General features: G+C 58.4%; 1 protein-coding gene across 1 annotated transcript; it reads right to left on the bottom strand.

Moving 5' to 3' along the window:
* Nucleotides 1–3,332: 3,332 nt before the first annotated feature.
* SIVA1 (SIVA1 apoptosis inducing factor) lies at nt 3,333–8,707 on the bottom strand. Its single transcript, XM_082618690.1, has 4 exons — nt 8,543–8,707; nt 6,205–6,399; nt 5,321–5,477; nt 3,333–3,541 (listed from the first exon to the last, which is right to left on the bottom strand). The coding sequence occupies exons 1-4, from the start codon at nt 8,658–8,660 to the stop codon at nt 3,481–3,483; spliced, it is 531 nt and encodes a 176-aa protein (XP_082474816.1). The 5' UTR covers nt 8,661–8,707; the 3' UTR covers nt 3,333–3,480.
* Between the last annotated feature and the right edge of the window lie 3,548 nt (nt 8,708–12,255).

The following is a 12,255-nucleotide window of genomic DNA, read 5'->3' as shown; positions in this document are numbered from 1 at the left end:
ACGTATATTGTAGACATGTAGACACCAGGGCCTACAGCAGTACCTTTCCATTATCCTCGAACTTCGAGCAAATGGTGCCCCAAAGCGGCAGATGTGGTGTGGAAAACCGGGAGGTGCCTCTGAAGCTGGAGCTGGGGCATGGGGGGTGGGGGGGCGGCCAGCTGGTCAGGCAGAGGGGCACAAGCTGCTCTTTCTCGTGGGACCTCCTTGATGATTGGGGGATGGGGGAATGGTTGGGGATGACTGGGGGATGCGGGTGATGGCTTTAGGGACATTCCTTGGCCTGGGACAGGCTTCAAGGTCATGGGCATGGACACGAGCACTAACTTACCCTGACGGTGTGTCCCATCTGGGTGGGTGGGGCCGAGAGGGAATGAGCCAAGACTGGAGACCCCAGAGCCTCCTGGCCTTCCCGGAGGTGGGGCTGTGCAGGCGCCTCCTGCAACAGCGTCGGGGCAGAGCGGTAGGGGTGCAGGGAGACCGGCACCTCGGGGAGGAAACTCCTGGGCGCTATCCTGTCCCGGCCGCAGGGCCGGAGCAGAGCCGGAGGGGCCTGGTGAATAGCGGCCTGGGGCAGCGAGGACCAGCAGGGTGGAGGTCCCTCGGCCTGGCCTGCGCGGGGGCCGAACGCCCTCCCACGTCCCACCCAGCCCTCCAAGCAGCAGGCCGGGCCTCCGGAGGGACAGCAAGCCAGGGAAGGTTTCAGCAGGCATGGCCGGGTGCTGCAGACGAGGCCCTGGGGGCTGCGGTAGGCCAGCAGCTCCCAGCAAGGGGCCAGCCAGGCTGGGGTGTCGGGACGGCATAGGGGCGGGGTCTGCCCCCCGGTAAATGCCACTCCAGGGATGTCCGCTCAAAGATGGGTCATCACTCAACAGATACTGTCTACCCTTTCCCTTTGAATTTGCTTGTCTTCATACTCAAGGTGAGTTTCTGGCAGACAGCAGAGTTGGCTGGGTCTCAACTGTTGTTTAGATCTGAGGGCCTCCACCCCTACGGGGGTGCTTAGATCACCTACAGGAGTAGGATCTAGATGGGGCTGAGCTTAAACACCATCTTGCTGTGCCTCTGTGCGCCCCGTTGGTTTTTTGTGCCTTCCTTCCTCTTTTTCGCCCTCATTTTGGATTAAATAACTACTTTTTAACAACCCATTTTATCTTTTTTAAAAAAATTTTCTTAATTTTTTTGGCCACGTCAGGTCTTAGTTGCGGCACGTGGGCTTCTCTCTCCGGTTGTGGCACTCGGGCTCCAGGGTGCGTGGGCCCTGTAGTTTGCAGCACATGGGCTCTCTTGTTGAGGCGCGCGAGCTCAGTAGCTGTGGTGTGCGGGCTTAGTTCCTCCTCAGCATGTGGGATCTTAGTTTCCTGACCAGGGATCGAACCCGCGTCCCCTGTATTGGAAGGCGGATTCTTTACCCCTGGACGACCAGGGAAGTCCCCCATTTTCTCTCTTTTATTGGCTTATTTCGATTTTACCAACTCTCTCACTGATGTTCCTTTTCTGTTCCAGGATCCAACCCAGGATCGCATGTGGAATTTAGAACAAATCTCTCCTGAAGGAACGACTGTAGCCACGGCCTGTCGGATGTCAGTCCGTAACTCACCCAGCAGCCTGCCTTGGAGGGAAATTCAGCCCTTCACACGCACGGTCCTCTGAACACACACCTCCACTTGCCGCCTCCGTGCTGTGGTCACAACTTTTCCACGTGTTCAAAATCCCCAACATACATTATTAGTTTTGCTTTCAACAACTGTCTTTTTAACATTTTAAATATTCTTGCTTGGTAAAATGTATGTAAACTTTACCGCTTTAACCGTTTTTAAGTGACCAGCTCAGTGGCATTAAATGCATTCCCGTGGCTGTGGCAGCAGCGTCACCGTCTCCAGAGCTTTTCATCCTCACAAACTAAACCTCTGCTCCCGTCCAACACTCGCCGCCCCTCCCCCGGCCCCCACCCTTCCACTGTCTGTTTCTGTGAACCCCACTGCTCTGAGGGCCTCACAGGAGTGGAGTCACACAGGACCTGTCCTTTTGTGACTGGCCACTTCACTCGGCCGGACATCCTCAAGGTCCATCCGTGCTGCCACCTGTGTCAGGATCTCCGTCCTTTCTGAGGCCGAATCGTACTCCATCGTATGGATGGACCACAACTTGCTTATCCATCCATCGCTTGACGGACACGTGGTTTGTTTCCACGTTTTTACTCTTGTGAACGCTATTGCTATGAACATACGTGTACAGACATCTGCTTGAATCCCTGCTGGGTATTTGCCAGAAGTGGGATTGCTAGGTCACGTGGGCTCTACGTTTACGTTTCTGAGGAACAGCCATACTGTTCCACAGAGGCTGCACCACCTTACATCACCACAGCAGTGCACAGGGCTCCCGGGTCTGCACGGCCCCGCCAGCGCCTGTTTCCTGTTCAACAGCAGCCCCGCTGCCGGGCGGGGCAGCATCTCCTGTGTTATTGAGCTCTGTTTCCCTAATGATGAGAGATGCTGAGCATCTCTTCACGTGCTCACTGGGGCCGCGGTCTGCAGGTGGACACTGGGACGGAGGCCCAGGGCCTCTACAGGAAGCCAGGTGAGAGGAGGTGAGCCCACGATGAGGGCTCGTGCTGCACTCACGTGGCCGAGCCAGAGAGGCCTCTGGAGGTTCTCAGCTCAGGAAGACCCATGGGCTCACGTGCAGCCGCCCCCAACACCTCATGCCTCCCTGTGGCCCTCCCCCGCTCCTGCTTCAGAGGTCCTAGGCTCTACACTCGGGGCAACCCCCCCGGCCCAGCCCCCCGGAACAGTCAGTCACTTGACCCTCCACAGTGGGTGCCCCCGCTGCCCACGGGACACCGCCCTGCTCCCCGCCCCAGAGAGCCTCTCTTCTCCTCCAGGGTTTCTCGGAGGGGCTGGGACTGACCACCCGCGGATTCATCCCGAGGGCCTGGGCCCACGGCGCTGCAAGGACCCCGCGCGTGGGAACCAGGGCCCGAGACCCTGGTGAGGAGGCCCCGCGCAGGGCTGCGACCCTCCCTTCCCCACTTCGTCCGCTCCCCCACCTCAGGCCACACGGGCTGCACCACCCAGACGGAACTGACAGGCAGGTTACCCGGGGCCTGGCCACCCAGACAGCAGCGTATTACGGTGGCATTTCAGGGACAGCCTGGGACGCGGCCCCACCCCCGAGAGGCACTGGAGCCCCACCTGGGCTCACACGCTCTGGACTTCAGTGTCCCCACCTGTCGACGGGGCGACCGGCGGCACCTGGCACGGAGCTCAGGGCGCTGCCAGGTGGGAGCCGGGCAGACCACGGGCCCCAGGGGCGCTGACAAGTGAGTCCTCTTGTCCAAATATAAAGGCTTTATTCTCTTCTGTGGTCAGGAGAACAAAATACAAAATAGAAAGGCTGTCCCCTCCCGCCCCTCCCCCCAGTCCCTCAGCGTGGACGGCGGCGAGGTCGTCCAGGCAGGGCTGCCGTCCTCTCCCGGCCTCAGGCCTCGAACATGGCGCAGCTGGCGCACAGCACTTTCTCGTGGAGGTCGTCACTGCAGCTGCGACACCGCGAGGATGGGGGAGAGGAGCTGGCGTTAGGGCCGAGTTCCCGGGAGCGGCCGACCCCACCTGGTCCCTCGGCTTTATCTGGAGGCAGGGCCGTCGGCCCAGACAGAACCAGTTACGAAGAGGCCCCACAGCCGCAGGGGGCCGGGCCCACAGGGCCGGGTCCTTGGAGGACACCCGCAGAGGGGGGCGGCTCGAGGGCCCGGGGCGAGGCCGAGCACGGGACTCGCAGCGTGCGGGGCTCCAGGAGCAGCCCCCCGCGGCCCCCCTAGACCCAGCCCCCCGAAAGGTATCTGCCTCTGGAGCACGAGGGTAAACGTCTGGGGTGCTCGCTGGAGCCGCCCCCACGAACCGACAGCTAAGGAGCCCTCGGGGCTCAGCCCGGCTCTCACGGCGGCCAGGTGCGCAGCGGGCTTGACTGGCCCCGGATGGCTCACAGGGTCAGCAGCTCAGGTAGGGCAGGGACGGGGCAACGCAGCGAATGGCCGGGGACGCGCGTCGGGAGACGTGCTGAAAGGCGGCGGCAGCACGCCCGAGGTGCCGCGGCAAAGGGTCCACGTGCAGGGCCGGGAGCTCGGCTCCAGCTCTCCGCAGCGATGCCCCACCCGCGGCCGTGCCTGACCCTGGAGACAAGGCAGCCACCAGGTGCGGGCGGGGTGCCCACTTCCGGGGCGGCGCTGAAGCTCGGAGGCCTGAGGCGTGGCCTCCAGAGGGGACCCAGAACGCGTCGTCTGTTTCTCACCCCTCACCCGGGTCAGAGAGCCCCGCCCGCCGGGGCCTGAGAAACAGGCAGGTGCTCGGCGGGCTCTGCGGGCGCTTGGGGACCAGGCAGCAGAGAGCAGGGGCGGGGGAGGCTGCCACGGGAGTCCCTGAGGAGGAGGACGGCCCCGGGGAGGGAAGCAGCTGCCAGCAGGCGGGGCACCCACCCGGCCCCTCAGCTGGCCTTGTGCTGTGCGCAGCTCCCCCTCCAGGGAAAAGCCACTGGCAAGGCCCTGCCCGTCTCAGTTTACATATAAATAGGAAGAAAGGAAAAACTGAGTTGGCAGAATCCAAAGAAAGAGTATTCCACACCCACGCCTCGCCCGGCACCTGACCCTGAACTGGCCAGCACGTGGCCCCTGAACTGGCCAGCACGTGACCCTGAACTGGCCAGCACGGGAGGCCCACGCTGGCCTCCGTCCTTCTGCCCAGCGCGGCCCAACCGTGGAGCAACCCACCTCTCGGGAGGCGTGTTTTTAACTTTCCACGGTTGGGGTTGGTTTTTTTTTTTTTTTTTTTTTTTTGCTGTGGGGGGGCGTTGGTTTTAAAGGCTATTGGGACTAAACTGGTTTGAGATCTGCAGAACTTTTCTTACGGGACACTGCCCATCCCTACCCGTCAGCTAGCAGTGGCCACTGGGATGAGGACAGCGCCCGAAACCTCCTGGGCAGGGACGGGGTCCACCGGCTGTGGCGGACATGCTCACCCAAGTCACAGACAAACGCTTGTTTCCTGCCCTCACCTGTCAGGTGTCCTCCACTAACGAGCGCGCTACATAGGAAGGCCACGTGAGGCTTCCTGACGCCAGGGCTCAAAGGACTAGAGCACGGATGGTCTGGGACAGACCACAGACAGCGCAGAGCTGACCTACAAGGTCTGGACTTCCTCCAGAAAGGATCTCAAGGTCTTGGAAAAACTCAAGCTGAGCAAAGCATTTACTGGCATCACATCGTCCCACCGGGCAATGCCGGATGGGCCTGCCACCCCCACTCCCCGACGGGGCCCGCACTCACTCCACGAGGGCACACAGGGTGCAGGCCACTGCCCCACAGCCGCAGCAGGTGCGCACGCAGCGCCCGCACAGGGCCCGCTCGCACTGGCCACACGCCGCCTTCCCGTCCACGGCCCGCACGCACGACGAGCAGGCTCCCGATGCCGCCATGGCTGGGTCTGTGGGGAAGAAACACCCATCAGCCCAAAGGGGACCTGGAGCGCTGGGGCTGGGGGCCACCCTTCCTCCCGCGCCTGACCGACCACTAGGTCCTAAGACGACAACCTGTGCGTAAGCACAGCACCCAGACCCGTTCACCAGGGAGAGATCCCAGCTGGCTTCCGTGACTCCCACGTACAATTCCCACCACCCAAATGTCGGTACCTAAGGGTCAGCCCTTCTCCTGACCGCCTGCATCAGAAGTCGCTAGGCCTTCGTCCCCTGTGTGTCTCACAGCTGCGTCTCAAAGCGTGGTCCCTGCATCACGGGTTAACACAGGGGTCCCTTTGCCCCACCCAGACCCGGGGGCGGGAGAGTTTTTAACCAGCGACACAGGTGACAGTCTGAGACGCACACCACACTGCACAGGGACCCGAACAGGCTTTTCCCACCCAGCCAGGTGGGACTCCGTGGGAGAGCTGCAGGCGGAAAGCAGGCAGGACACCCAGGAGGGTCACCCAGAGGGGTCTCTGTTCCTTTCCGATCCAACAGTTAGAAGCTGTTCGCAGCTACCAGACGTGGATGTTGGTGACAGCAGAGCCTCCTAACGTCAGGAGCCTGCAGGCCCTCGCCCTGTTCATATTGTCAGACTCGGGCCAGGCTCCCTCCAGCCCAGGTAGGAAAAGCCCCTGCCGCATCCCGTCCTTAGCACACAGCTGGGAAGCGCCTGCCATGGGCCTCACTCACCAGCCTCAGAGGCCTGGGCTCGACTCCTGGTCAGTCGGCCGTCGGGCCCGATCAGCATCTGCCCGCGTGCGGCCCGAGGGGCTTCCGTGGGGCCAGGCTTCGGGGACTCCGGAGTGTCGACGATGGCGCAGCCTTCCTCCCACGCGGGGTCCATGCAGGCCTGGGCCCCGCGGAAGAGGAGCTGTGTGGTCTTTTCTGCGAAGAACAACCATTTCTCCGCTTATACCACTGCAGCACGGAAGCACCTGCATGGCCACCCTGTGCCTTGAGCTGTGCGTGGCCGGGCCTCTGGTTATCCAGCCACCCCAGACCACGCTGCTCCCTGGCGAGCTGGGTCCCACCCTGACCTCCTGCCTGGGCTCCGCGGCCACCTCCTCCAAGAAGGTTCTGGACGCTGCAGCCCCACCTGGGCTCCCCCTGCTATCACTCTGCTCATTCTCCACACGTGTGGCCTCACCCCCTCGCCGTTCGTCTCCTCCCCAGCACCCACAAGCCGGCTTCGTCCAGCAGAGGAAGCTCTGCGCTGTGGAGTGCTAACTAACGCACAGCCAGAGGCTCAGAGCTGAGCCCACACCCCAGGCCAGCACGCACCCCTTCACCTACCACGGAGCTGCTACCAGAAGGCATGGCAGCAACAAGCTCCAGACAAGGCACCCCAGAACTTTCCAGACCTCTGTGGGCCCTGGACATCCCCCCACCCCGACCCCAGAGCTGAGGTGGTTTCCCAGCAACCAGAGCAGTGGCTTTCCATCAGGGCACTGGGGGCTTTCACAAGGTCAAAGGCCAGGCGCCAGCCCCAGAAATGCTTTGTTTGTGGTGTTCTGCCCTGTCCCAACAGAGCCAGGGTGGAGACCTCAGAAGCTGCTGGTGCTAAGTGAAACCGACAGAAACACAGTTGGGTAACTCAAATGGAGTGGCTGATGACAGCCCCGTCACACCCAGTTCCTCCTCCTGCAATCCCCCCCACCCCCACTTATAATAGGGTGGGACTGGGGGGAGGTCATGTGGTGAGCTAATACTTGTCTTCAAGGGCCTGTGGTCCGTTCAAGATAAAGAGACCAGGGTTCAGGCTTGGAATTCATTACACACGAGTTCACGCCGGCCTACGTCCTGCCCTTCTTAGGGAATGCCCCGGGAGCCAGGAACTCCCTCTATGACGGGGCGCTGCGAAGGACAAGCCCCTGCAAATGCTCCAGAACATCGTGGTCAAGAGCTAGACTGACTTAGCCCCCATTTATTTTTAATTCTTCTCTCTGTCTGCAGTGTTTACATTTTTTGAAGGTCCTGAGAGGATAACACTTGCAGTCTGGCCATAGTACTCACGGCTTCACTCATTTTTATCACCTGCACGGCCTCGAAAGGCATTTGCATTTGCAACCCTGCATGTGCAAGAAAAGAAAGGGCACAGCAGCTGCTGATGGGGGCAGCGGGGTGGGGAGCAGCAGGAGGAAGAGAAGCAGGGTCTCCCCAGGCGAGGCTCTTCGCCACACCCCTAATGCACGGCAGCACCACTCAGTCACAGACACCCAGGTAACCATCTGACTGTTCCACACGCACAAACCTCGTGCCTCCAACCACTAGTTAAGGTAAATTCCACTCTGTAGTTATTACCCCAGGGTATTAACCCCCGCAAAGCAATGATCAATAATATCAATGCGCCCAAAAACCTGCATGAGGAAGCCAGAGAAGGCTTCCTAGGTCAGTGTCTTTACATCTCTGGAACTGGCACTTCAGTCACAATGAACCGGACAGCACTCTCCAACTTCCCGGTTTTTGCATAGGCTGTTCCCTCTGCCTGGAATTCCCTTCCTCTCCCTCTCTGCCTGCCTAACCCTGCAGGATTCGGCTTCGACTCTGTTCCTCCACGAGACCTCTGACAGCCTGCAGGTGGTCCTGCAGCGACCCGTGCCTGCCCTGATGACCTCTGGAGAGCGCTTCTCTGGCTGGCCCCCCAGTAGACAGCAAGGCAGGGTCTCCCGCAGCCGCAGCGCCTGGCAAGGAAGGCGCGCTCCACAAACGCCTCTCGGGTCAGAACGGGTGCTTCTACCGGCTTATTCCACCGGGACATCCCACTCCCCGGCCTCTCGCTGGGCTGGTCAGACCACGGCTGGCTCCTGCGCGAGTCCAGCATTCCCACAAGACAGAGCCCCGTCTCTGCCCCACGCGGAGGCCGCCTGTTTCGGGAAGGTGGAGGGCGGGGACAGGTCGTGGACGCGGGCGCATTCACAGCGCCCAAATTGCTGCTCCCAAACCCGGCCAGGCGGCTGGCCCCGGTCCCCGGCTCCAGGGGGCGCGGCCTGCGGAGACCGCCTGCCCGACCCCGCTTCCCCTCACTCACCGAAGATCTCCCGCGTGAGGCGTTCGGCGCACACGCCGCGACTCAGCTCCCTCCGGCCCACACGCACCTTGAGCTGCAGCGGGGCCGCGTCCGCGAAGGGGCAGCCCCGCTTGGGCATGGCCGCGGCCCGCAGCGGCGCAGCTCCGCGGCCGCGCCTCGCCTTTCCGTGACGTCACAGCCGTGCGCCAACCCCTGCGCGGGGCGGGGGCGGGGCTGGTGCGCGGCGCGACGCGGGATAGGCCCGGGAGGAGGGCGGGGCGGGGCTGCTGCACGGCGCGACGCGGGATAGGCCCGGGGCGGGGGCGGGGCTCGTGCGCCGGGAGGCGGGACTCGGAGACGCGGGAAAGTCCGGAAGAGGTCAAGGGTCGGAGTGGGCGCCGCGGGGGCGGGGAAGCGGGAAGGCGGCGTGGTGCGCACGCGCCGTAGGATGGGCTGGGGGAGACATCGGGGGCGGGACTCGTGTGAGGGCTGGCTCGTGATAGGTCGGAGGCGACATGTGGGAGGGACTGGTAGGAGGGGGTGCGGAAGGGAATAGCGTCTCGGCTGTTTTTAGTTTTGCTCCCCAAACAACTCTCGAAACTGGTTATACTTCTCCGTTTAAATCACCAAAAGTTCGCGGATGATTCACTTTTCTGTAATTCTTAATTTGGAGGACTGCCCCGCCCTCACAAGTGGAGAGTGCCGCATGAACGCACTGGACACACGTCACGGGCCGGGTTTCGGGCCCTGCTGCGTCATGCGGGGCAGGCCTGACGTAATGTCGGGCTGTGACAGAGCCGTGCGGCTCCGGCCCCACCTCGGCCTCTGGCGGCCGCCTGCCCGCCCGACCCTCGTCCTGTCTGCTGCCCCCGGGGTCGTCCCGCCCGTTCCGCTGTCGCCTGGATTTCCGCTGACAAGCCGAGGGCCTCTGTCTTACAGGCCGCGCCCCACGCGACGCACCCCTCACGTGACACCACCCCACGTGACGCACACCACAGCCCAGGACACCCGCAGGGGTTGGGCAGGGCCAGCCTCCGGTCCACCTGCCCCTTCCCGCCCCGCCTGGCGGGTCTAGGGAGACCAGGCCGAAAGTGGGGCTTCGGCCAGCGTTTTTCCTGTTGCGTGACCGCATGGTCGGGTACTATACCTGTTAGCGGTCTGCAGTCACTGTGACAAAAAGACGCTTGACTGGTTTTATCCCAGAGATAGATGAAATTCCCAGGAGTGTTGTTTTTAATCCTACAGGTCTTGGGAATTTTAAAAGACTTCTTTGCGTTCAGATTTGAAACTGCCTTAGGCTCGTTTAAGACACAGTAGATAGATGCAAAACATTGTGATTAAAAGAGAATCTTGTTAGCTCTTCTATTTCAACCTAATTTTAATTTAAGAAATATTTGTTGAGGGCCCAGTCAGTGCTGGATTAGTTTTCTAGAGGTGCCGTAACAAAGCACTCAGACTGAGGGCTTAAACAGTAGACATTTATGTTCTGACAGTTCTGGAAGTTGGAAGTCTTAAGATCAAGGTGTGTGCAGAGCTGGTTTCTCCTTGGCCTGCAGACGGCCGTCTTCTCCCTGCTCTCACGTGGTCGTCCCTCTGTGTGTGTCTGTGTCCTCACCTCCTCTTCTGATAAGGACGCCAGTCAGACTGGATTAAGGCCAACCCATATGACCGCTTTAAAACTTAATTACCTCCTGGTTCCTCAAAAAGTTGAAAATAGACCTGCAATGTGATCCAGCAATGCCGCTTCTGTGTATACAAAGGAATTGAAATCATTACCTTGAAGCGCTATCTGCACCATGTTCCCTGCAGCATTTTTACAATAACCAAGACATGGAAACAACCTAAGTGTTCCATCAATGGATGAGTGGATAAAGAAAATGTGATATTTGGAATATACATATAATGAAATATTATTCAGCCATAAAAAAGAAGGCCATTCTGCTAGTTGCAATAACGTGAATGAATCTGGAGGACATTTTGCTAACCGAAATGTCAGAGAAAGAGAAATACAGTAATGTATGATATCATATGTGCAATCTAAAATCATCAAACTTGGGACTTCCCTGGTGGTCCAGTGCATAAGACTCTGTGCTTCCGATGCAGCGGGCCTGGGTTTGATCCCTCGTTGGGGAACTAGATCCCACCTGCACGCTGCAACTAAGAAGTCCGCATGTGGCAACGAAGATCCCGCATGCCGCAACTAAGACCCAGCGCAACCTAAGTAAGTAAGTAAGTAAATAAATAAATAAATATTAACCAAAAAAAAGTCATCAAACTCATAGAAACAGAGTAGAATGGTGGTTGCCAGGGGCTGGGCTTGGGGGAAATGGGGAGCTGTTGGTCAAAGGGTACAAACTTCCAGTTATATGGTAGATAAGTTCCAGGGATCTAATGTACAGCTCAGTGACTATAGTTAGCAAGTATTGTGTACGTGCAGGTTGCTAAGAGTAGATCTTAACTGTTCTCACCACCACCACAACAACAACAAACTGGTGATTATATGAGGTGAAGGGTGTATTCTCTAACCTTATTATGGCTTTTGCAATATGTATGTGTATAAAATCATCACACTGTACACCTTAATGTTGTAAAAATTAAGAAGCAGAAACCTCATTTAAAATGGAGTCAGAGGGAATTCCCTGGCGGTCCAGTAGTTAGGGCTTCGCACTTTCACTGCAGAGGGCTTGGGTTCAATCCCTGGTCGGGGAGCTAAGATCCTGCAAGCCGCATGGTGTGGCCAAAAAAAAAAAAAAAAAAAGTCAGGAGGCCAGAAGAGGGAGCAAGCATGCCCTACTGCACTACATTAATTGCAGACCGAATAGAAAAAGAGTACCTTGCATCTACAAAGAAGAAGGTTACTACTTTACTACCCAGCAGGAGGAAGAATTTCTCCTCGCCCCACAACAGCCCAGCCAATAAGAGTCTGTCAAAACTCAGCCAATGAAAGACCACTTACATGTCAAACTCCCAGTTTCCACCAATGCGTTCTTTGCCCAGACTAGCCCCTCCATCTCCTCCTTCTCAAGAGTTTTCTCTCCTTTGTTCTCCAGACTTGCCTGTGGTTAGCCATAGATTACATATCCTGAATTGCAATTTTTTGCCGTTCCCAAATAAACCCATTTCGCTGGTCTTTTATTGTTTTATGTCAACAGTGTACAATTAAGGTGTACATTATATGTCAATTATATGTTCTGTATCAATTATATCTAAATATATGTCAGTTACACCTCAATAAAACTTCGGAAAAAATGACCTCTTCCAAGTCCCTACCTCCAAATCAGTCCCATTCGGAGGTACTGGGAGTTGAGGCATCAACATGTGAAGTTTAGGGGACACAGTTCAGCCCATAATAGATACCGAGCTCTGTGCTCGGCCCTTAGGGGTGGTGTGGAGCAGCGGCAGCGGGGTCCCTGCCCTCTGGGGGGACAAATGTCACAAAAGGGGAAGGACGGGAGCTGTGGAAGCAGAGTAAGGAGAACTGCCTTGCCCGGGGCGGGGTGATATCCCAGGAAAACCGAACTCAGGCAAAGCATTTGCGGAGTGGCATAATTTGACCTTAGAAAGTTGGACATTCTGGAAGTGAATATGTGTCAGATGAGGAAGGAACACGCTTTCTGTTTTCCCACGAGAAGTGCAGCAAACTTCCCCTCTAACAAATGCAGAGTGGGTAAGGCTGGCAGGAAACGTATTCATTGATATGTTTCATCAAAGTTGCCTCGGGGTCCTAAAATTGT

Source organism: Mesoplodon mirus (assembly GCF_964341445.2).
Source record: "Mesoplodon mirus genome assembly, chromosome: 4".
Taxonomy (NCBI): Eukaryota; Metazoa; Chordata; class Mammalia; order Artiodactyla; family Ziphiidae; genus Mesoplodon; species Mesoplodon mirus.
Note: the sequence above shows the minus strand (reverse complement) of the source record. Positions and strands in the feature narration are given on the sequence as shown.

Bases quoted from the DNA above. Each gene is read 5' to 3' on its own strand.
- SIVA1 (XM_082618690.1), bottom strand. From the start codon at position 8,660: ATGCCCAAGCGGGGCTGCCCCTTCGCGGACGCGGCCCCGCTGCAGCTC. The intron at 6,400-8,542 runs GTGAGTGAGGGG...TGTTCTTCGCAG, and splicing joins CCTCACGCGGGAGATCTTCG to AAAAGACCACACAGCTCCTC. The intron at 3,542-5,320 runs GTGAGTGCGGGC...GCGGTGTCGCAG, and splicing joins ACCCTGTGTGCCCTCGTGGA to CTGCAGTGACGACCTCCACG.